Below are 24,451 nucleotides of genomic sequence, written 5' to 3'. Positions count from 1 at the left end.
TGACTTTACAGCGTTCCTACTTCAAAAACAAACTCTGTCTGGATGGCGAGTCACTGGGAGACTTGAGTGATTACCACGGAGTTTTGGTGTAAAACGGAATCTTAGATTAACCTTTAGCACCTAAATCTGAGGTCTGTCAAGTCTCCGTTTTTATAGATCTGACTTGAAATAAAGAGATGTGTTGTGTTGAAGCCTTCCTGGCCCTTATTTTAACTACTGATTTACATGGGGTGTACTAGAGGGGATCATCATTAAGTTTTGACCGAGTTCTGGGAAAGCTCCCTGTGGGACTGGGAAAATCTGGCTCATTTTGGAAAACCTAAATTTATGTTTTTAAATAATTTGGAAAACCTGATAAAATGCTACAGGTATCAGAACTTAAGAATTATAATGGATCAGGATAAATGGGGCTAGAATAAAACACTAAGTACAATCAGGCAGTCAAATGGAAACAAACAGATGGGTGTCAAGAGCTAAGTTAGTGAGCTGATCAGCTCTATTTTTGTCTTTTCAGTAAGTTTCATGAAGCTTGTTCAGTAAACATGAATAACTTCAATAAGTTCATGCAGCAAATATTTATTAAGCAGCACCTACTCATTTATGGGATACTGTACTAAGGTGTGATAATATCAATATGAATGACAACAAAAGAACACTGTCCAGGCAAGAATACAAATAATGTAACAGATAAATAAAATATTGATAGTCATAACTCCAATATAGCTATATAAAGATGATCATAGCACATAAATTCTGGAAAAATCCAGTATCATTAATGTCTCCATTAATGTATACCAGTCACCCCATCTTTTTATCTGAACCTGTGCGATATTTCTGACGTTTTAAAAATTCCACTTCCTTTTATGATCAGAGTTGAAGATTGGTTTTGAAACCCATCACTTTTCTTCATTTTCTACCCTTCCCTTCTTCCATCTACACGTCACACCACATCTAGTTTAGTTTTCCTAATCTCTTCTTTTTAGAAACTTCAAGCGGCTTCCTGCTTTCTCCAAGTGGTCCAGCCTCATCAACTGGGATTCAAGATTCTGTCTTATTAACCTTGGCAACCACGTCTTCCATGTGAGCCATTTGTTTTAAACCTAGCTTCTTCTCTGTTTCTTGACATATGTTAATATTGTTAGCAACTGTTCGTTTCTCTTACTCCTGTTTGCTGGAATCTCCTTTTCTGTCCCCTGTAGCTGTGCAATTCTTATTTCTCTCTCAGGATAATCTTCACTCTCATCTCTATTAACTGTTTCCTCTGCCATTGACCACATTGGTTATTTTATTATGAATGAAAGAAATAATAGAAATATTAATAAAAGATAGCAAACATTTAGTACTTACTGATTACTTTTTTTGTTTGTTTGTTTGTTTTGTTTTTTAGACAGAGTCTCACTCTGTTGCCCAGGCTGGAGTGTGGTGGTGCAGTCTTGGCTCACTGCAACCCCCAGGTTCAAGCGATTCTCCTGCCTCAGGCTCCCAAGTAGCTGAGATTACAGGCACCTGCCACCACACCCAGCTAATTTTTGTATTTTTAGTAGAGACAGGATTTCACCATGTTGGCCAGGCTGGTCTTGAACTCCTGGCCTCAAGCTATCCTCCTGCCTCGGGCTCCCAAAGTGTTGGGGTTACAGGCATGAGCCACCATGCCCAGCCAAGTACTTAACTGATTACTTTCAAGGGAATTTACTGTTTACACTGCTCATTTTGGTGCTAAATCATGTCTCATCCTGTATTATTACTGCGATGTTTAACGTGAGCCTTGTTTCTTTAACAAAGGTAGATTATTGCTTCTTAGAGAGCAATAATTTTCTCTTCAAATTTAAACATATTATATGCCCAATAAATACATAATATATGAATAAATTAATTGATTGGATATTTTAGAATTCTGAAATGTCCTTGCCCATAAGAAGAATGTATGTATGACATTTGGTGTTGCATTGGTACTTTATTTTCCAGCCTGATGGACAAGAGTGATTTTAAAACCATCAATGCCTCTGCATCTGTGGCACAGTAAACAGGAACCCTATTGGAAATTAAATGTGTCATCTTGTGCTTCATAGCCAGACTATTAAGCTTTTAGGAAGAGATCAATTTAAAATAAATTATATGTATTACATATACATTAATATGTAATACATAGAATATAATGATTATATTTACAGGGTTATATTTAATTCCTGATGATATAAAAAACAGAACGATTGGCAATATCTTATCAGAAAATGAAAAAATGTATCAAAATGAGACAATATTTTAAATAAAAAATTTATGTCATTTCAGTAATGCTTTTTTACTTGACATAATTATGTAGGAAAACTATCCATAATACAGTAGTAAACATTATGTATGAAAACTTGATGTAAACTTTTGTCAATACATATGATACATTATTATCTAATATTTTCAGGAAAACAAATTTTCTACAATATTTGTGTGTTAATCTTTTATTTCCTGGAATTGAAACATTTAACCAAACACCACAGAAATTGCTAACACCACTGAACTTTTCTCAGTTCCCTTAAGAAGCCACATTCTCTCTTCATCCGGGCCTTTCCCAGGTCTTCTGCCATTTCTTCTGTTGGAATCACTCAATCCTCTCTTTTCACCTGGCCGGTTTTTGCTATCCTTGTTTGTGTTCTTCCTTTTTACCCCCAGAACCCCTTGTTGTTATACCAAACTGGGATCAGTCACTGCTCTTCCTTGTTTATTTATTTCTTTTCTCTAGGTAGACTATAAGCTCACTCAGGGTAAGTTTCTTCTCTGCCTTGTTCACGGTTGTATCCTCAGCATCTTACTCAACACTTTACTCAATGCCTGACACATAGTTGGCCCTCAAAAACTATGTTGAATGACTAAATGTTACGTGAGTTTTGACTTAGGAGCATCAGTTATCGTATCACTTGGTCAGTTTTTAATATTTGCCCAAAAATACGATTTAGTGCAAAATGAGTGCTGATGCCAGCAGATATCTTTGACCTTTTCTGGGGAAAAGGTTTCTGGGGAATAAAAAATTCTCATATCAGCTTGTTTGGATAATTGCTTGCAGAGTTTTCATGAAAGGGAAGTGGTAGATGCACAAATGGATAAAGTGTAGGACTTTTTGACAGGACTAACTTCATTCTAACTTATCGCATCAAAGACTATAGCAGTCATCTCTCAAGCAGTATTCTGGTCATCAGAAAATATTCTTGAACAGTGCTATCTTTTAACTGGTTAGCACTCTCCAAAGCGTTTCATGTGGTTTTTTCACTGTTCGTACCGTGGACTACATGCGTTACCTGCCAGGGTTCATCTATTATTTTAGCTCACCTGGACTACATTGGTGAGACTTCATGAAGGAGAATTCCACTTTTATTTCAGTAAACCAGGGCAGGATATTTTGGGACCTACAACAACCTGTCTTTTCTTTCTTCTTTTTATCTTTTTTTTTTTTTTTAACCTAAGAAGATGGTAAACTAGTAGGCTGCAATTTTCTTTCTTAATGACTGCCATAATGTCTCACATTTAATATAACTTGTTCTATTTTGATGTTAAAACAGGGCATTCTTAATGTTACAACAAGATTAAAAGTACTGTTTGGTACTCTCATGATATGTTAACTCTTTTATGAAGTCATTTAAATAATAGTATTGTATTTTCTGAATAGCACCCTAGTTTGCAGGCTCAATAAACAAGGTATCACTAGCAGGTATGAAGATGGTGATAATACCACCAGATACCAGTACTGTTTAGGTGAAATCTATAGTAATTTGCTTTTGAAATAATCAGGTAAAACTGTTACTATGAAATGCTGTTTTACAAAAAGTTCAAAAGACTAATGGATGTGATTAATTTTAAGTAATCCTATAGAGTGCTACTTTTTCCTGGGTATTATGTTGTATTATGTTGCTTCTTTAACAAACATCATTTTCTTTCCATGTGTAGCCTTATTTCTTGTAGAGAGCAGTAAAATATGTAAAGCATTATTCATGCTTTGACTTCTAGAACATGTAAAGCATTCGTAGATTGGGGATCAGTCAACTAATTCTTACTTTGCTTAAACCCAAAGTTCTCAAGCTTGTTTAGGTGACTGTAGTCTTGGACTTTGTGATTCTGTCTGAGAAACTCCATGGAATAGTGTGAAATTATCATATCATACAAAGATGGGGCAAATTATGTGCAATAAAATGTGATTGTATTATATCTGTGTGTAGCTACAAAACAGAGACTAAATGCCACATGAAATAGTTTTAAGGCATAAGATTTTCAAGTTTTCTTGTTAACACATTTGTTGCTGCCTTTTTTTTTTTTTTTTTGGTTAGTTACTAGTACACATTAGAAGCCATTTGATACTAGAAGCCAAAGTCTTAAGAAAATATTAACCAGGTATAAAGTTGAAAACTGATAGCATTTTACCTATTAACTCATCTTTTTTATGCAAAATAAAAAAGAACCACTCATCATTATTCTGTTTGTGAGATGGGATACCTCGGTCTATTGGTATTACATAGATTTACAGCAACCACCTTAGATGAAGGTAGAATCTAGCACACATTTCATGTAAACACAGCATTTATTCAGCCTTATAAAAATATTCAGAATTTTAGATACATGAATCCTCTGAAAAAACCACAGTATTGTTTTGTTTGCTCATCTGTTCCCTCCAGTCTTCTTGGGTAAGCAGGTTACCTTAACCCCCTTTCAGTTCCAGTTTCCTCATTTGTAAAATAGGACTACTAAATAACTATCAGGCTTTTGGTGAAAACCAACTGGAGAAATTACGTGAGCCAGTAAGCAAATGGCTGGTCATAATAAGTACTCAAGAAATATTAGTTCTCTTCCACCTTTACGTAGCTTGTCTTTGTCATATAATCAAGGTAGTGCATCCTCATGGAACATTTAATATCTACAGACGTGTGTCTGTGCTTGTCCTTCCACCACCACCACCAGCAGCAGAATCACATACAGAGTTCTTATTCTCTCTTCTGTTTGCCTGTCTCTGATTATCTTCACCCCTGTTAGGGTGTCTGTTGCTTTCTGGCTCTTGTTTTTGCCCTTCATCTCTCTTTTCAAACCCCTCACCCTTTGAAATCCCTTTTGTTCAGAACACTTTCTTTTCAATTTCTCTTCTCTTCCTTCTTTTACCACCTGTTTGCCTGCTGGGGCACATCCTGGCCCTTTCTCCCGTACAATTCAGCCTGAGGCGTCAATGACCCATTCCACTCCATTGGATTGCTTGATTTGCTCATCAAAATATCGCAGCTCAAAGGTTTCTCCTCAATGTATTACTCCATGCTCTCTGCAGAGCAACTGCTGTTTCACTGAAAAATCGCACACACACTCTTAAACTTTAGCTGAAAAGTGCACAGATCTTAAGTCTGTAGCTCAATGAACATTACAAAACAAATACACCTGTGTAACTATCACTCATGTCAGGAAATACAATATTGCCAGTACTCTAGAAGCCCTTTGTGTTCCTCCTGGTCTCTTTCTTCCTCCTTCAGGAATCAGTCACTCTCCTGACTGCTAAACGCTTTAGATAGTTCTACTTGTTTTTGAACTTTACACGTGTCCATATACATTGAAAGCATGCATTCGTTTGTGTCTGTCATGTCAAACTCAGCATCATGTTTGTAAAATTCATTCATGTTGTATGTAGTTTGTTCATTTGTATTGTACCATAATATTCTGTTGTATGAACAGGTATTGTATTTTATAATCGTATACCACAACTTTAAAAAATCTATTCTACTGCTGAAGATTTAGCTTGTTTCCAGTTTGAGGAATTCAGGAAGTAATACTGTGAGAACTGGTGTGTGTGTGTGTGTGTGTTTGTGTGTGTACGTGCATTTTAAAATTAAACTTCTGGTTTTGTGTCCTTCTGAATGTTTTAAGTTTCTTGGAGTCTAATCCAGATGTTTGAGGCTTTTCTGTATTCTTTTTATGTTCCAGGCTATTCTCTTAAAAGATAAACTATTTATTTTTTATGTATTATGCTACTTGTGTAGTATATTTTGAATTTTGGAATGTTGGAGAATACAGAATGAAAAATTTGTAAATAAAACATATGTATATATAAATGCATATATTTATAGTAAACATTATATATTTAATAAACCTATTACATACCATATGATGTTCATGTATAAAACATACATAATCATCCAAATATACAAACATACAAATTCATTTTACTGATTATGGTACTCTTATTATAGAATTAGCACTATATAGAGAGTGTGCCAATTTTTAATGAACTTTCCCTCTGTGTAATCAGTCTACAGATATTTTTGATGTGTAAAGTTACACAGACATTTATGGAATCTAAATCAAACCAACATGGTTGTGATTTACCATTTAAAAAAATAAATTCAGTAGTTCTTGTTTCTCACGACTTGTACATTTCTTGATCTGTGCCCATGGATCTAGAGCTATGATATCTGATTCTTTTTTTCAGCCGAAATAAGGAGAAAATTAATGCCTTGATTCCTTGGATGTCTTGATTTGGTTTGTTATTATGTTGTTGAGACAACTTTAGCATTTTTCTAGCTGTTAGTTTCCTGAGCCTATTTAATATCAAGAGATTCAGACTTTCCTTGAAGACAAAAGCAATATATAGAACTTTCTAAGTGTGTCAACATCCATCCATCCATCCATCCATCTAATAAGAACAGGTGCCTGCTGTGTCATAGGCCTGTCACTGTGAGGAAGGGCGTGTTAGTATCACTTGGCTTTTTAAAAACTTGCATGTCCCTTGTGCCAGTATGCTATTATACTTTATTCCTCTGCAGTAGTCACCATCATAGTCTGCCAGTGCTAGTGATGGAAATGAGCCTCAGATGTGTTGCACCTGGAAAAAGCTTGAGGTCACTGATGAGATATAGCTATTTATATATATTGAATTATTTTATATCAATATTTTGATTAGTATCACATATATGAATGGATAGCTATTAATATTTTGAATTAACAACAATAATATAAATCATAATATATTTTCTGGTTTGAAGAGTTTCACAGTCTAGAGGGGAGCCTAAAACATAAACACATAATTCTGTGTGAAGTGGCAGGTACCTTGAGAGAAGATATGCACAAGGTGCCACATGACAGTGGAGAAGACTAAGTTTTGCTTGTGAAAATTGTAGAGGGCTTTGTAGAAGTGAATCCATTTTAGAGACATGTAGTTTGGTAATGTTGGTGATGTGTTAGGCATTATGAGGCAGATTCAAAAGTTAGGATAATCTGGTAGTCTGTGAGAATATTGGGAAGATTGTATATTCATTCACTTGACATAACTATAGAGGCAGACAAATATGTTTGATAGCAGCCTTTGTAACATGGCGTCTTATAGATTGTGTTCTCTTGTAAGTTTCTTAAAATGTTATCACCTTTTGCATTGGTTAACTGTTGTTAAAGTGTTTATGAGAAATGCATTGGGAAACCAAGTAATCTTTAGATTCCTTCAGACCCAACTTGTTCATATGCTAGGTCTGCGCCTAGACAAGCGATTTAACTTCTCTTTGTCTTAGCTGCATTATCTGTAAACTGTGAATGATAATAGTACTTAAAGGATTGTTCATCCAAATTAAAATCAAATGAGATATTGCACTCTTGGCACAGTTCCTGGCTCATATAATAAGAACATGAAATATTTTTTTATTAGCTAAAAAATCAGGTTAGATTATGTATCAACATTGAAGATCATAGGCCTTAAAAAAATCTGCCTCTGACTTTTGGTTTCTTTCAACATTCAATTAAATTCTGAAAGAACTATTTGTAAAACACCTGAATCTGGAATTATATATGTGTATTTCCCTTACTCTGTTACGATAGGTATCCACAACAAGATTGATGGAGAAACTAATATTTGGGGTGCAGATGGTGAAAATCTTTTCTAAAGGTGTGTGTGTGTGTGTATGTCTCTGTGTATGTTTAGATAGATTCTTAAGTTTATATTGAATTTGAAAGTGAAGATTGACGAGATCGCCTATACAAAATACTTAACAAGTGAGCTAATTTCTGCCTGAATTCTGTAGTCTTACTCATGTATATCACATCACTATTCTTCGTCTCATATGTGAATGTGTAAAATAGAGGCTGTGTGGGATAGGTCCAGAAGGAACTCGTGGTCATCCTCTCAGGCTTGAATCTCACCACTCTATCTGGCTTTGTGTTTACAATTAAGTTAAGATTAATTATCTGTTTCAGTTTTACTTTACATCTACCTAACCTATTTTTTATTTTATTTCTTTCTTTCTGATCTTTTGTTTTAATCTTTGGGGGTAAAATAATGCAATAATGATAAAACAAAATTCAAAAGCCTGTAAAACTATGGGATCTGCTTGGGATTTTCAAGGGTGAGATAGGGTCTGTAATAGACATGTGTGGTGGATCTGGGGACACAGACTGAGTGGAGTGGAGAAGAAAGGATTTATTAATAATCAGGGAGGAGCATGTGGGATAGATCTGAGGTATCTGCAAGCGTTTGAGAACTACCGATTGTAACTATATGAACTGAAGATGCCTCAGTGCAATCCTGGGTCTTTCCACATTCCATATTTAATTAAAGGCCTTTGCCATATCTTGGTTCCTGGCTCAATTTTAATCAGATAAAATTTAAGTTATTATAAAATAATGACAAATTTAGCATATAAGGTTTTGAACTGATCACAGTAGCTGGACAGCATTAGCAACAATAGTTGAAAAAATAGAGCTTCTTTATGCAGTGATATCTGTATACAATCTATTTAGCTCAAAGATAACATTGAGTTTATATCCACGTATGTTTATGAATGTATAATTTGGACACCTGGGATTTTATTGTACATAGATGTTTTATCCGTTCCCTTTTTAAAATCCAATGTTCTATCTGTAATGCTCTGCCACTACACATTCTTTCAAAAAAATTCTGATTCTAAATCTTTAATGATGATATGCCTCAATCTTCTTTTAACATAGATAGCTCTTCTGGAAAAAAAACAAAAAACAAAAACAAATCCTTCAAAACAGCCCTCTTCATAACAAAACATCTTAGTCTTTTTGCCAAGTTAATGAAGGAATACTGTTTTTTTTGTTTGTTTGTTTGTTTTGTTTTGTTTTGTTTGTTTTTTTTGTTTTTCCCTTAACTATGCATGCTTTAAAATCTCGGTAAATTTCTTCCTTGAACATTACTTTCTTAGAGTGGCCTTTCCCACTGTGTTCATCAGAACATTAGTTTTGTTGGCTAAATGGCACTATGTGACATAAAGCCAAATGAGATTGGGAAATTTCAGTCCATATTGAACACACGTCACCCTCTCCAATCCCTAGGACTTCTTAGAGCTGTAAACGCTAATGTACATTGTGGATCTCTGGGAGGGATATGTATTATACTGTTATACAGTTTCCATTAAACTTAATTTGACCAAGGAATGTCCTTTCATTTTCTTTTTTTGAAGCTAATATTATGGGAAGAGTCTAGAGACAAGTCTTGGGTTTCTTGTCATCTATGCTTAAACAGTTACCATATTAAAATCCCACGCAGAGCTTAGCTAAACTTGTGATGAGCATGGCAGAATATTCCGAAATACCATAATATTTTTTCAAAAAATGTTCTTATAGTTGAAGCTTTCTAAGCCTAAGTTGGAATTTATCCAACTCCAAATTATGAACGGATTATATGTTTACTTTTTTTGCCCATATATAAAGCTTTTCATATCCTAGAAGTCAGGAAAAAGTGATTTAATTTTATTATGAGAAGTTGCTTTCAAGTATATATATATTTTAAGATCAGTTTTCTTTGGAGCATTTCTCCGTACTTAACGAAAGAGAGAAAATGACTCCTGTGTGTGTGCGTGTGTAATTTGTTTTTGTCAGAGGGAAAAATGATGCTAATTAGGTTAAAATAAGTAGTTGGCACTAAATAGGGTGGTAGCTAAACCAAATTTTGTATTTTGTACCAAATTTCTAAATCCCTTTTGTTGCATGAATGGATTAGCTGGTTCATTGTAATGTTTGTGTTGTCTGTTGGATATGTCTATGGTTGTCCTTAGTCCATTGGTTCTCAGATGGGTGCAGGCCATTTAAACTGCTCCCTGTGGCACAGTAGGGGTGAGCCTAGTGCTTTGTGAGTTATTTCCTAGTTTCATGAGGACGAACTATTGCATATGAAGGCACAAACTTACTTCCCTTCATTTTTAGAGATACACACACGCACATGCACACATACAGAGTATATTACAGGTATAAGTTCTCAGTATGTCTTCACAACATCTGGTTTTAATCTTATATTAAATTTGGCACTTTTAATACTACTAATAGTAATAAAACTTACTGAATATACTTGACTTACTGGTGCTGTGAAGACAGCGAGCATTCTAATTGCACTATGTTATCTTTATGGTAAGCATCTATTAGATTCACTATACTGTATATGTGTGTCGGTTTACCAAATGGATTTGCAGTGATTGACACAGATTTATTAAGGGAAAACAAAGAAAGCTGTTAGTTATATTGGTGGATTGAGTTAATAATTGAGATTTTATTTTCTATTGATTAACAGGTAGGAAAACAGAAAAAAAGCAACATTAATACATAAAAATATTAAACTACCTTTACTATTCAATGATAGTTTTCACCAAATGCTGGGAACATAGTCAAAGACATTTCTACAAAGCGCAGCACTCGTTATTTTTGTTATGAGTGAAAATCTAATTTACATACAATAAAATGTCAATTCACATCATAACCATCAAGATAAATAGAAACATTTATACTCTTCGATGAGCTACTCTTTTTTAATTTAAGTGCTGTGCTTGGCTCTTTGCCCTGAGACCGGTTGAAATAGTCTAAGTTTAACAGAGAAGTAGGGATGAAGTTGAAACTGACTTGTGTGCAAATGTAAAGTCAGATTGGGCTATGTGAATCAACAGTTGTCATTGCAGATATTTTAATTGTGTGTGTGTGTGTGTGTTTTGAGAGGAAAACAAAAGGAAAAACTACTTTTCTGCAGGGAAACAAGTGGTAACATTTCTCAATTTGCACAGTGAAATTGTGATCTTATTCAAATCAGGGATTTTAATACATTTGCCTCTCACCGGTTATGAAAGGAAAAATAATCAATTCCCCTTGCCTTTTGAGGCTCCATGATGTATTCTTGCTCTATTTTAGTTTCCCTAGTTAGTGAAATAGGTGCGTTCTTTTTTATATATATATGTGTCCTACAGTGTCATTGTGACTGTAGCCTAAAGTCTTTGAAAAAAAAAGTTTTGTAATTTTCTTATAAAAGTACAGTGGTTAATGAATTTTTTTCTTTAACATGTATTTGGATATATGAAGATTCATTTAGGCAAATAGGACATTATTACTTACTTACCACACTATCTCCTTTTACCTAGACAAGTGCATTTGAAATGAGATATTTAAAATCTAGAGAACATAGCAAGATGAAATAAAAGCCTAATAAAATGTGTTTGGGCTAGCATCAAAACCTTTGAAATAGGATATCTAAATAATGTGCATTTTATCTCAGAGGGCTTTTGGTTAGTTCTAGTGTCCAGATGACTATTAATGGGCTTTTGTGCTCTGAAGCATATGTTAATAGAAATGATCATTTTGGATTAGTTTGATGTGAATTAATAAGAGATTTATTTGGTGGAAGTTGTTTGAAGGTGATGACATTTAAAACTCAACAAGATTTAAGATGTTCAAAAATACCTTTAAAAAATTTTGTAACAGTCAGTTCAGAGAGAGCAAATTAAATAGAAATGGATAGGAAAGAACAGGATCTGACATTGAGTTTACGAAGTTTGAAGCAGTTTATAAAAAAAGCGATCTACCATTAAAGTATTACCCTGGAATCTGAAGAAATAGAAAACATCTAAACTCCTTCAGTGATTCTTGAGTTTGTGAATTGGATAAACAATGTTCTCTTGCATTTTATAGTTCACTTAAGCAATCTGATTTTGATCTGTATATATGGAGTAGACAGGATTCAAGTGTTTTTTTTTTTTTCCCTAAACCAATGAGCAAACACATATGTTCTTTCGAAACTGAACTGTATACATTGTTCATATGGAAGCTATCTAATTTGCTGTAGGCCCAAGATTTAACCTTCCTTTTATTTTGCTATCACTTGCTTAATTCTTTAAATTCTTTGTGGGGACTTTTGATCAAAAGAAACATTTTTTCTTTCTTTTAAAAGTTTTTTTAAAAATAAAAGCTACATGAAATGTGTAATTAATAACTCAGTACTCTTATGCTGATGATACAAGCAAGCATGGAAGAAAACATATTTTTAAGGCGAAGACCATGATGACTTTTCTTTTTGTGTTAAGCTTTGATTTCAAACAGTTGAAAAGTTTTATAAGCTAGAAAAACAAAAAGAAAATGTCATCTGGCATTATATATTATGAAAATAAGAACTGTTTCTTATAATTAAAAATTATAAGCAACAAGATTTGAAACTGAGGTCCAATTACAGGATCTTGCCCTCCTGATTTTTTAGAGTCTAGTGCAGAATGTAATGTGTGTGTGTCTGTACATATATATGCATACACATATATGTATATGAAATTATATTTGGAAAGATACTCAGAAGTGTCAGTTTTCCTTGAGAAGAGGAGTTCCTTATAGTCATTTTCTTTGCTTTTTAAACATATCTTTCTTAAATTAATGACAAATAATAAAATTAAAGTCATCTTGCTTAGTGTGTTTGGCACATAACGGAGGTTGGATATATTTACTGAATGAATGAATATTGGGGGAAGTGAGAAACTGAGGCAAAGATAGGCTTCAGTGGTATTTAAACCACCCTTAGCAGGTGGTGGCTTACTGTTCTATAGTCTTTCAGTGCAATTGGGCAAACTTTTTAAAGGTAAAATTGAAGTGCCATTAACCGGAACCATTGTAGAGTCACAGAGGTGGGGGCATTTTAGAAATAATTTATTCAAATTCCCTTATTGTACAGGTAAAGATGGAGGCTCAGAGAAGCAAAAGGACTTGCCCTTGATCACACGAGCAGGTGATTTAAATCAGGTGTAGAAACTGGATATGCAATTTCCATACCATTTTTAATCATGTTTTGATTCTCTACTTTGCTTAGGGTCAAGATACTACGAAGAATATACAATTTATAGAATTTACACCTCTTACCTTCAAAGAGTTTCTCATCTAATGGAAATAAATTTTAGTTCACCTGTGTTGAGCTGATGCATGATCTAAGCTCTGTTTTTAAATTACTGTGATAGTTGATTTCTTTAGTTGAATAATTTATTTGATTATCTATTGCAAGGTTAGCTGGAGTAAGAATATGTCATTAAATGTATGCATGTATATATTTATATATAATATATGAAATATAACTAAAACACTAGTGGTTAATTTACAGTATCTAGGTAATGATAGAAAACTCAAATCCCTTTTGCTGTGAAGGTGCCCTCTTGAGAACATCAATCAGTCTTCTACAGGAGAAGATTTTTTTTTCTTATGTATTTAGGCACTTTAAATAGTGAGATAAAACAGTTAGAATTATTTTTAAGCTCTAATGCTGATTATTTCTTCTGCATAAATCTGTCTAAATTATACGGTAACAGAAATAGTGCACTCCTATTTTTATAAAAGTAAACACACTTTCTAAGAAAGCAAAGCATTTAGATTTGTTTTATTTAGAAGGAAATACGGTTAATTAAGAGTAGAAATTTATGATTTTTACAAATGGAATGTCCTATATCTCAGCAATGAAAATTAATACAAATAGAGTATTTTGGGCAAGCTACATATATTTTTAACCTGCCTAAATATCTTGGCACATAATATGCATTGTCATTATATGGGCTGTTCAGGTGGAGAATAATGTAAATGTAGGCCTGCTCACTATTACATAGCCCCAGAGGTCAATTTTTAATCTCACAATTAAATAGAGGACTTAAAATAGCAATTTTGAGCTTTGCTGTTCTCCTTTAAATTCTTTACCTCCTCTTTCTCAACTTCACTTTTAGCCCATTATCTAAAATGGCAGTTCATAGTAGACGTACTCTAACGGGCATTTTGAACTTTTCCGGGGGTGAGGTAGTCTGCATGAAGGATATTGCTATGTAGTAGGGTGATAAAGTTTAAAATAGAGTTGCCAAAACTAATGGCTAGTTCATTGTTGTGATTATGTATTTTAATTGCTTTAAGATTTTCCCTATAAAGCATTTGCTGGTGTTTACAAATTAAGATCTTTTACCCCCACCCCAATGTAGGTAAGTACTATGGTCATTAGGGTTGAAGGGGTTTTAGAGGTTAAATGATTTCACCAACATCACAGTCTGTTATGAAAATGACTTATGTCCTGTAACCTTTTATATCATGTTCCTCCTTCTCTTGTTGCTTTATTAAAACCCTGGGGAGGGAGAGGATCTTGCTCAAGATGTGCTCATGCTTTTGTATCTTTCAGGCAGCCTATGATGCCGGCATATTAATATATTTTAGGTGTGATACATGAAAATATGTTTAGATCATTTAGGAAGGAAAATTTTTTTTTTGCTTTGTTTTGCAGATGTACAGATCAGCTCTCAAAATGTCTTCTGTGTCTTCCGAGCGTCTTCTAAGACAATTGCATTAGCCTCCTGCTAGTTGACTAATAGAATTAATAATTGTAAAAAGCACTCTAAAGCCACATGCCTTATGAAGTCAATGCTGGGTATGATTTTACAAGTATGTGATCTATTTTTTCAAGTGAAAATGTTAACTGGAAAAGTTCTTGGCACACAGTAAAACATCGTGCAATCTGTTATTTGTCTTAGAGATAATAACTTGAGGGTGGCTATAGTCTTATGGTATCTAACTTATGACTTGCTAAGGGAGTTTCTTCCACTTAGAAGTATAACAAATGTGCTTATATTTACATAATCTGTCACTCTGAAAAATTATGATGATATAATTCCAGTAAAATTATTTTTTCTATAGCTACTTCAAAGTATAGTCAACTAAATTAAGCACATTTTTTAAAAAAACAGCAACTAAAGAACATGCCCCTGCCCCCACAACACAAAATAAAACCCAAATGACCTTTCAGATATTTCTTTGAAGTTTTAGCAGTTTAACAGTCTTTGCAATGTATATTTTTAAGGGCTCTATTCAGCATAAGGGGTCATGAGTCATAAGTGTTCTAAGTATCTGTTCTTGGGTAGAAGAAGGAACTGAAATTTTAGAAAGAGGATAATTTAATTAAGTCATATTTTCTCCCAACCAGTAAAGATGCTGGTTGAGTAGTTTTTAAACTATGACCCATTATATCTCTTCAATATAACAATAAATCAACTAAAGCTAAAACTTCTTTTTGTTTTGAAAAATAAATTAATTTTTAAAATACTAATGTATTTAGATCTATTCACTTTTGAGTATTTTATCTTGGTTCCCTTGCTATTTAAAATGTTGCCATTTTCCTAATTGCTCACCCTGGCGTTAACATATGGGCATAAACCATTTTCTCTTCATTTTGATGGAAGGATAACCTTAATGAATTAGATTATTTCTTCCTCATTTCTTCGTCAGTCCTGTCTTTTGATATAGGATTTTTATCTTTTTTTGTGTGTAACCTTATTCATTTCATTTAGGTGATTCAGGGTTGGATTCTAGTCATCTTAAGAAATAACTGTTAAAATACAAATGATATAGTTATTCAGTAAGGGAAGATTATATTGTAATAGTTAGTGGAGACATTATGTGTAATGGAAAAAATTAACAATCAGGAAATTCTGGAGGGAAAGGTAAGAGAAGTTGTATCAAACCTTCACAATTTTATGTGTAGGAATGTTTGATTACAACCTAAAATATCCTTTTCTGTAGACCAAGTCAAAACCATGCATATTTTGCTCAACCTTATATTTTAAATGATAACTAATTTTTTTCAGTTTGCTCATTTAGTCTTTTTTTCCCTGTTTTCCCTTTATTGACTACTAGTAAAATTCCCTTCGGTTTTCTGTGTATTTTCACACATTCCCAGGGCTTCTTTAGTCACTTCTGACAAAAGAATACAGGACTCCTAAAAGGTTGACATAACACATAAGACATTGAAATGCAAACATTAAAAAAAAATAGTTTACCAGTGTTTCCTTTTTTAACAGTGGTTATCAAGTTTTGTTAATTTTAGGGCCTAATAGAATGACACCAAGATGAGAAGCTCATATTCCCCTTCTTTCCTCCAGAAGTCAGTCAGGTTTACATTGCCTCAACGCCAACACTTTCACTTGAAACTTCACTCTTCCATCCTGTATATGTAATTTTGTTCCAAGAGGGAGCTTTTATAGGTATTTGGCGAATAACATTATTGATGTGTAAGAAGAACAGTGTACTTTCTTTTTGTTTTTGTTTTTGCTTCTCTTTTTTTTTTGAGATGGAGTTTCACTCTTGTCGCCCAGGCTGGAGTGCAATGGCACGATCTTGGCTCACTGCAACCTCCGCCTCCTGGGTTCAAGCAGTTCTCCTGCCTCAGCCTCCCTAGTAGCTGGGATTACAGGCATGCACCACCACGCCTGGCTAATTTTTGTATTTTTTTGTAGAGATGGAATTTCGCCATGTTGGCCAGCTGGTCTTGAACTCCTGACCTCAGGTGATCCACCCGCCATGGCCTCCCAAAGTGCTGGGATTACAGGTGTGAGCCCCTGTGCTTGGCCCAGTGTACTTAAGTACCATTATACTATTTTTGGCATTATTCACTATGGCACCTTTTTACTTTATAAATGATTCCTTATACTCTAGTGCACTATCCTTGTTCAGTGATTCATATAAAAATTTTGCATGACCAGCTTTTCAGAAGCAAAGGTACACCTGTATATCCAAAGCCAGTGTGGTACTTCAGTACTTGTGAGAAATTATAGATGAAAATGACTAAACCTCATGTTATTAATTTAGATTTTCTCAGCATGTTTTGGATAATTGTGGTATAACTAACTGTTAGTCCTTATGGCGAAGTCAACTAACAAAGAAGTCTTGTTTAATCGGAATGTCACAGGTGGAATTTTCCAAGAGACATTTGGGGTGATGACTTACACAGCACTTGACAGCTTTTTAAGCTGAGTGATTAAGAAACAGCAGCCACGGAACCCAGTCCTCGACCAGCCTTTGTTAATGCATTCTTTAATTGACACTACACAAATTGTTTCTTAGTTTATTTTATATTCTCAAAGTTCTGACTCATTCTACTCCAGCAGAAGAATTTGTTCCAGTATTCTTCTTTTGACCCCAGTCACTGATGTCACTAACTTAACTTGAGAGACATGGTTGAGTTAATGTGTAAAGGTGAACCATAGCAAACTGCTAATATTTTGCTGTTTTGAGCTACACAAGGACAATGTCATATGGTTCAGCTTAATCTTCTTTCTTAGTCAGTTTCCAGTGTGCTCCCAGTGGTGGAACAGGTACTGTTTTCACCAGGCTGCATATGGACACCCAGAGCTTATTAGGTTCCCCAGCATGCTGGACAGAGTCCTAGGAAAACCTGATCTGACCACTGTGATGCATACCAGGTCTTTCTTCTGACTTTCAGGCAAGCCCCAAATGTGGCTTAAAGAAATTTGTTGGTAGGTCAGAGCTGGAACGTTTGTCATCCTCTGCTTCCTGAAAGTGATGAGGCAGTTTTCACTCTGTTTATAACATAGCTGTTTCTGTCTTTTTGACTATGAAGATATTTTGTTTGAAGCTATATTTACATCCCGGTTGCATAGGGTAACAATATTGAATTCCAATTTATGTTATTTATGTATACATATATGTACCATATAAATAAATGTGATGTATTCTATAAACATAAACACATATATGTATTTTATAAACATAACGTGTGCATGCTATATATAATATAGACCATATATAAATATATAAGCATGAATATATATTGTTAGCTACAATCGAAGGAAGAAATTGGGCAAAAATATATTTTCAGGAAGGAAGAAGTAATAGGAAGGGTAAACCTAGTAATAAAAATAAATCCTTCATTATTCCTAAAACCACCTTAAAATAATAAATGAGCCAGTCTTGGTTACAAAAGTAATTCTAAATGTAAATTGTTTGTTTTAGTCTCAACTTTTTGCTGTTTTTAGAATGGATTTTTTTCCTAGAGGAAGCATTTGATTATGCACCTTAAAAAACTTGCATAAGTAAAATATTCCAGATTCAATTGTATCTCTGTAACTTTCAAATAACACTGTATCTGCCTTTTCCCTGAATCTTTGCAGATATGGTCCGGAAAAAGAACCCCCCTCTGAGAAACGTTGCGAGTGAAGGCGAGGGCCAGATCCTGGAGCCTATAGGTACAGAAAGCAAGGTATCTGGAAAGAACAAAGAATTTTCTGCAGATCAGATGTCAGAAAATACGGATCAGAGTGATGCTGCAGAACTAAATCATAAGGAGGAACATAGCTTGCATGTTCAAGATCCATCTTCTAGCAGTAAGAAGGACTTGAAAAGCGCAGTCCTGAGTGAGAAGGCTGGCTTCAATTATGAAAGCCCCAGTAAGGGAGGAAACCTTCCCTCCTTTCCGCATGATGAGGTGACAGACAGAAATATGTTGGCTTTCTCATCTCCAGCTGCTGGGGGAGTCTGTGAGCCCTTGAAGTCTCCTCAAAGAGCAGAGGCAGATGACCCTCAAGATATGGCCTGCACCCCCTCAGGGGACTCAGTGGAGACAAAAGAAGATCAGAAGATGTCACCAAAGGCTACGGAGGAAACAGGGCAAGCACAGAGTGGTCAAGCCAATTGTCAAGGTTTGAGCCCAGTTTCAGTGGCCTCAAAAAACCCACAAGTGCCTTCAGATGGGGGTGTAAGACTGAATAAATCCAAAACTGACTTACTGGTGAATGACAACCCAGACCCGGCACCTCTGTCTCCAGAGCTTCAGGACTTTAAATGCAATATCTGTGGATATGGTTACTATGGCAACGACCCCACAGATCTGATTAAGCACTTCCGAAAGTATCACTTAGGACTGCATAACCGCACCAGGCAGGATGCTGAGCTGGACAGCAAAATCTTGGCCCTTCATAACATGGTGCAGTTCAGCCATTCCAAAGACTTCCAGAAGGTCAACCGTTCTGTGTTTTCTGGTGTGCTGCAGGACATCAATTCTTCAAGGCCTGTTTTACTAAATGGGACCTATGATGTGCAGGTTTGTACTTTGTATTGTCTCTTTGTACAGAAAAAGTTATTAGAAATGAAATGTGAATTCTTATATTCATTTTAAAACCAAGGTCCCAGTACCAGACAGATAGCCTGCTAGATCTAGCAGAAGAGATGGACACGCTCCATAGCTACTTCATACAAGTATATTCAGAGTTGTCTAAAGACAACTTTTAGCCTCTTATTGTGGAAAACAATCCTAGCATTTTTTTAAATTTGAGAAAGTCTTTTCATGGAATTAGCTAAGCTTCACAATTCTGGGCATATGTCATGGTAATTTGATGTTTTCACAGTCTTCCAAAAATGTTACTAATCTTTATGGTTGTACATGATAATAATTCGTGCCTTGTTCGAGTTTTAGATTGTAAGGCTTTTGCTATAATCTTTCTTTCAGTGAGGATATTTCCTGTATCTTGGATTAGGATTTGATTTTATATTCATCCTGACGGATCATATGATGGTTGCAGAGATAGTCCTGAAAAGGCAAAATAATTGCAAATGAAAACTGGGATATAACATTTTACGTTGATTAGAAAGAAGTAAATGTTATTTTAAGTATTAGGGACACCAGAATGACCTTGGTAGGGGCCAATAAAGCATTCCTTTCTGCATTTAAGGAAAATGGCAATAATTTATGAAAGCATTTAGTAATAATTTAGATTTTTACTTTTATTAAAAACAGCCTACCTTTTTGTTCTATCTTTCTGTCTTTAGTTTATGGCATATGTGAAATGGAAAAAAGAAACTGTTACCATTTTGAATAGAATGAAACATGGAACTGAGTCTAAATAAATGTATACATTTAATTTTAGTAATTTTAGCATAGTCAAAATTCATGGTCAGCTTGAGAAAGTGTATTAGTTTTTGTTACAGTTTGTAGATTTTTATTGTATTATAAGGCCAGGGGGATTTCAAAACATATTAGCTTTACTAGTAAGCTTTTTTAGGAATGATTAGAAGTACCCAGAGAACTAATGAAATAAATCCCTTAAAATATCAGTCATTTTTATCCACTTGATAGCTACAGCTCATTTGCCTCAGACCTCTCTGTTAACCTAATGCCATATAAGAAAAGCAGGCAAAGAGGTTGTAAATAACAGGTAGTGAACATATTTTGCAATTCTTGTAAGAAGAATCAGAAGAGAAATTTCCTGGTCCTTTAAATGTCAGAATGGCACTCATCACTTTAAGGGAGATATAAAGAACTCTTGAAACACCAGTTTCATCTTGGTAAAGTACTGTAAAAAATTCCATCTTAGTTTGTGAATTTCCACAAATAGAATTATTTCTGTGGAGCAGCAAGTTAACCCAACATAGTTATTATGCATGAAAGCTACATGCTTTGAACTGCTGTCTATTAAAGATCATTTCACTGTCTTATGTCAGATACACTCTGCTGTCAAACTATGATTGGGAAGCAAATACGTGTTTTAGATAAAAGGGTTGGAAGTGAATAATGTCAGTATGTGAAACAGTGTTTTATAATTAGCAAGTAATATGAAGTTAATACCTGGATTTCCGGCGGGCGTTTCAGTTTGTTCACTCTAGGGACAACTTCTGAGGGAAGCTGATCTAGGCTGTCAGGGAAAGCTCTAAAAACGAAAATTACTAAGGCCTATAGTTTGGAAGAATTCAGATTTTTAAACACACTTCCATTTCCCCCAAACAGTTATTTGTTAGGTTCTTAGTTATTTATAGTAAAGTTTATGTTTGGGTAGAAGGAGCTGGACACTTTTCCTGGGCAGTGATTTTAGAAGTAAAACAGATGTGTGAGCTATCTGAGTTTGAACTAATAGAACTAGAAATAAAACAGCTGATCCTAGTCTATGCTGTCTGCTAAATCCTTGCAGCACACACCAAGGAAGACAAAAAGTGGTAGGAAAGCGCACGCAGGAACATAATCTTGTTAAGATCAATTTTTTTTCCAAGATAAATAATACTGCTAAAAATAGAAAAAAGTAATCTGTGGAAACAGTGCGTGATTATTTCAAACAAACGATTGGATTTTGAAACGCATCTAAAGGGTTAACTTCAATTTGTGAGGATAACACTGAATATACTTGTAAATCAAATGCTAATCTTGAATGCTTTGCACATATGCCAGATACTGCTGCAGAAAAATGTCTGAAGATAAGTAACTTATTAGTATCTTCATGCTGAAATAAATATTGAACAGTTTTTCTATATGCATAAAATGAATAAAAACGCATCTGAAATTTCCTTTTTTACCAACAAGTTTGTGTTACTGAAATGCTATTTGAGAGATTCTTTCCTTGGTGGTTAAACTTCGTGGAGGCTAAAAGCTGTGGGAGATAAAATGCTGACTATAGAATTTCTTTAATGCAGTTTTGTCAGAAATATATAGTAAGTTAATGGCCTGTGTGTGTTCTGATAAAAAGATGTTGGTAAATATGAGTATTACAGACAGTCATTCAATTTTAGAAATTATATATAAGTCCATAATTTAAGCTAATTTAAGTAATAGATGAAGAATTCATTAATCCTTTTCAATTAAACTTGCTTTTTAAAAAACATTCAGAACAGTTGGTGGTTAATGATAGATTTATGATATTTTAGGCCAAAAAAAAAAAGTAACAGAAGCCAAAAGCAAAAGGCTGAAAGAACTCTATGGCTTTGATCTATATTTTGGTTTGACATGGATGGTTTTAAATAATTTGAATGGACTTGAGAGCAAATATGAGATATACAGTTGGGAAAAAGAAGTACAGTAATTTAAACAAATTCTAAGATTTCCCGGTTTAAGTGCAAGTTATTTCAAATATACTTGGAGGAATAATTGAAATTTAAACATGCTTGTACTGATAATATCCACTTTTGTATAAATTAGATCACAAATCACTAAGTCAAAGAATTACAACTTTGTAAAAATACTGTCAAATAACAATGTTTCTTTGTGCTGCATAGTAGATACAGCCCCAGTCGGATAATGGAGGTCACTGTAAATAGCCATCAGAAAGCCAAGACTGTCCTTTCTGAGTGTGGCGTTTATCAGATTATCCCCCAACACCTTGAGGTAGCATGCCCAGTCCTAAAAGCAGAAGACATGTCAATTCTTTACCAAGAAAACAAGAGAAGCTATAATGGCTAGCTTAGAGCTAATTGATTTGACCAGGATGTTAGTTTTCCAATTTTTCATTTATCCAGCATGTTCTATCAATTGTCATGCTTAAATTTTTAAAAATAATAGATGCAGCATGATTGGTTAGCTTTTCATGTAATATTTACTATCTGTATTCGGCCATTGAGGCTCACATGGAGACCAATAATACAAGAGATCGAGTTCTTTAAAAAGTAATTACAGCTTCTTTCTTTTTATATTTTTCTTTTTATTTTTTGAGACGGAGATCTCACTCTGTCACTCAGGCTGGAGTGCAGTGGCGTGGTCTCGGCTCACTGCAACCTCCGCCTCCCAGGTTCAAGTGATTCTCCTGCCTCAGCTTCCTGAGTAGCTGAGATAACAGGCGTGCACCACCACTCCCAGCTAATTTTTTTGTATTTTTAATAGAGACGGGGTTTCACCATACTGGCCAGGCTGGTCTCGAACTCCTGACCACCCACTTCAGCCTCCCAAAGTGCTGGGATTACAGGCGTGAGCCACCGCGCCCTGCTAGCTTCTTTCTTTTTAATCTGCTTTATTATGCTTATATTTAAACCATTACTCAATGGAGGCCTGCATTAACAACGTGCATTGGGTGTTTGCATCATCTTTATTGGGGAGCTTTTAGCCCTCAGATCAGGTTATAAAAGTAGGAGTCTTGTCAAGTTGTGCTTCCCACGGGAAAGTGTTTATGCTATCCCAAGTTCAGATGCTCATGATATATATGTTGTGTTTTCATATTAGTAAATTCTTTTTATTACTGCATTATTCAGGACTTTTAAGAAGGTAGCTACTGGTTTCCAGCTATTAAATTTATTTTGGCCCTTTATGAAATTCTAAGGCTAATAGAAGAATCACATGATTAACTTACCAAAGACTGTCTTATGTTTGAGCTAGGAGTGTTACATTTCTGTGTTGTAAATATTTTTATCAGAGTTGCACAATATGTCATGTTAGAAGCAGGAAGAACAGATTTTAGAGAAAGGAAGTCATCCTTTGGATTTGTATTTTCAACAGATTTAATTGTATGAGTTTATAGATCTTTAACACGAATCAGTACAATCGTTTGAGCAGGGGATTACAGTTTGGTTTGAAAAAAAAATCAGAGACCATTAATCTCATTGTGGTTTATTTTGACTTGTCTTGAATTTTACTTCTAAACATTTATTTTTTGCCTTGGCATTTTCTTTTATCTGGAGTAGGAGGGAAGTTGTAGATCTTAGCAGGTTCTGTTTCTTTGTTTTTCTGAGTTGAGGACAATTGCAGTTTAGAAAAACTGGTGAATGAGACTTTTATCAGTTCAGACTGTCTGTAGAATGCAGAATGTTTGGCATATGAACCCACACTTCTTTTTCAGGACTGTGTCTCCTTAACAAGTAATAAAGTGTGGAAAATAAGACATATACTCACCCCAAGGCCATAAAGCAAGGCAAAGTTCTGGTATTTACCAGGTTATTTTCATCAGTGGAGATGGCAGAGCTAAATAATGTAGCCACCCTAGTAGAATAGTTCAACTATCATTACTAATCCCTTTACCTGCATGACAGTTAAATCTTTTTTGGCCTTGTTCATGACAGTTGGTGTCATCTTTGATTTTCGGTTTATTTGTTATCATTTAAAGGAACATGTATAATTTTGTTGAATATCAGTATTTTTCTCTATGCAGAATGTTTAGGAGAATAAATTGTGGTTATCGGTGGATCCAATCAAATTTAGCGTTATTCAACTCCTAAGAAAACCTTTTACCTTTCCTATGGCCTGCTCTGCTAACCATCTCAAGTCAGGAGGTTATTCAGTGTTTTTTATTTCTTGGATTGTTGTAATTACAGCATATGTGCAGCTGTTAGAAACACAGATATACAAGTAGTGTGCCAATATGGGGAAAGTTTGGAGAGAGAAAGTTGTTCTGTTTCATTTTCTGATTTCCTTCGTGGAGTCTGATTCTGACAATCATTGGACCATAGATCTCTTGAATTCTTCATCAGGTGATCCACATTTGAGGCAAATGTTACACATTTTCAGAATATCATACAAACCCTTGTTTAATTTTAATTGAAAGTCAAATGTAAAATTTATTTTTCTGTCTTACATTTAAGTTGATTCATACTTCTTTCATCTTTTAGTTTACATAATCAAAATTTGTACAGATCCCTTATTTTTTTCCAATTTCGGATTCACATCTAGTAATAGCTAAAATTTACTAAGGGT

General features: G+C 34.6%; 1 protein-coding gene across 9 annotated transcripts in view; it reads left to right on the top strand.

The window, feature by feature from the left end:
- TRPS1 (transcriptional repressor GATA binding 1) overlaps positions 1-24,451 on the top strand; it is a 263,808-nt gene that overhangs the window by 33,139 nt on the left and 206,218 nt on the right. For 3 of the 9 annotated variants that reach the window (XM_063669030.1, XM_054498764.2, XM_063669031.1), the window contains exons 2-3: positions 14,507-14,664; positions 18,186-19,114. In XM_063669030.1, coding sequence (XP_063525100.1) covers positions 14,628-14,664; positions 18,186-19,114 — 966 coding nt within the window. In that variant the 5' untranslated portion in view covers positions 14,507-14,627. Of the gene's footprint in view, positions 1-983; positions 1,081-14,506; positions 14,665-18,185; positions 19,115-24,451 lie in introns of all 9 variants that reach the window. The other 6 variants (XM_063669034.1, XM_063669032.1, XM_054498765.2 and 3 more) reach the window with 4 other exon arrangements.

Source organism: Pongo pygmaeus, chromosome 7 (assembly GCF_028885625.2).
Source record: "Pongo pygmaeus isolate AG05252 chromosome 7, NHGRI_mPonPyg2-v2.0_pri, whole genome shotgun sequence".
Classification (NCBI taxonomy): Eukaryota; Metazoa; Chordata; class Mammalia; order Primates; family Hominidae; genus Pongo; species Pongo pygmaeus.
This window is presented reverse-complemented; position numbering and strand designations above follow the sequence as displayed.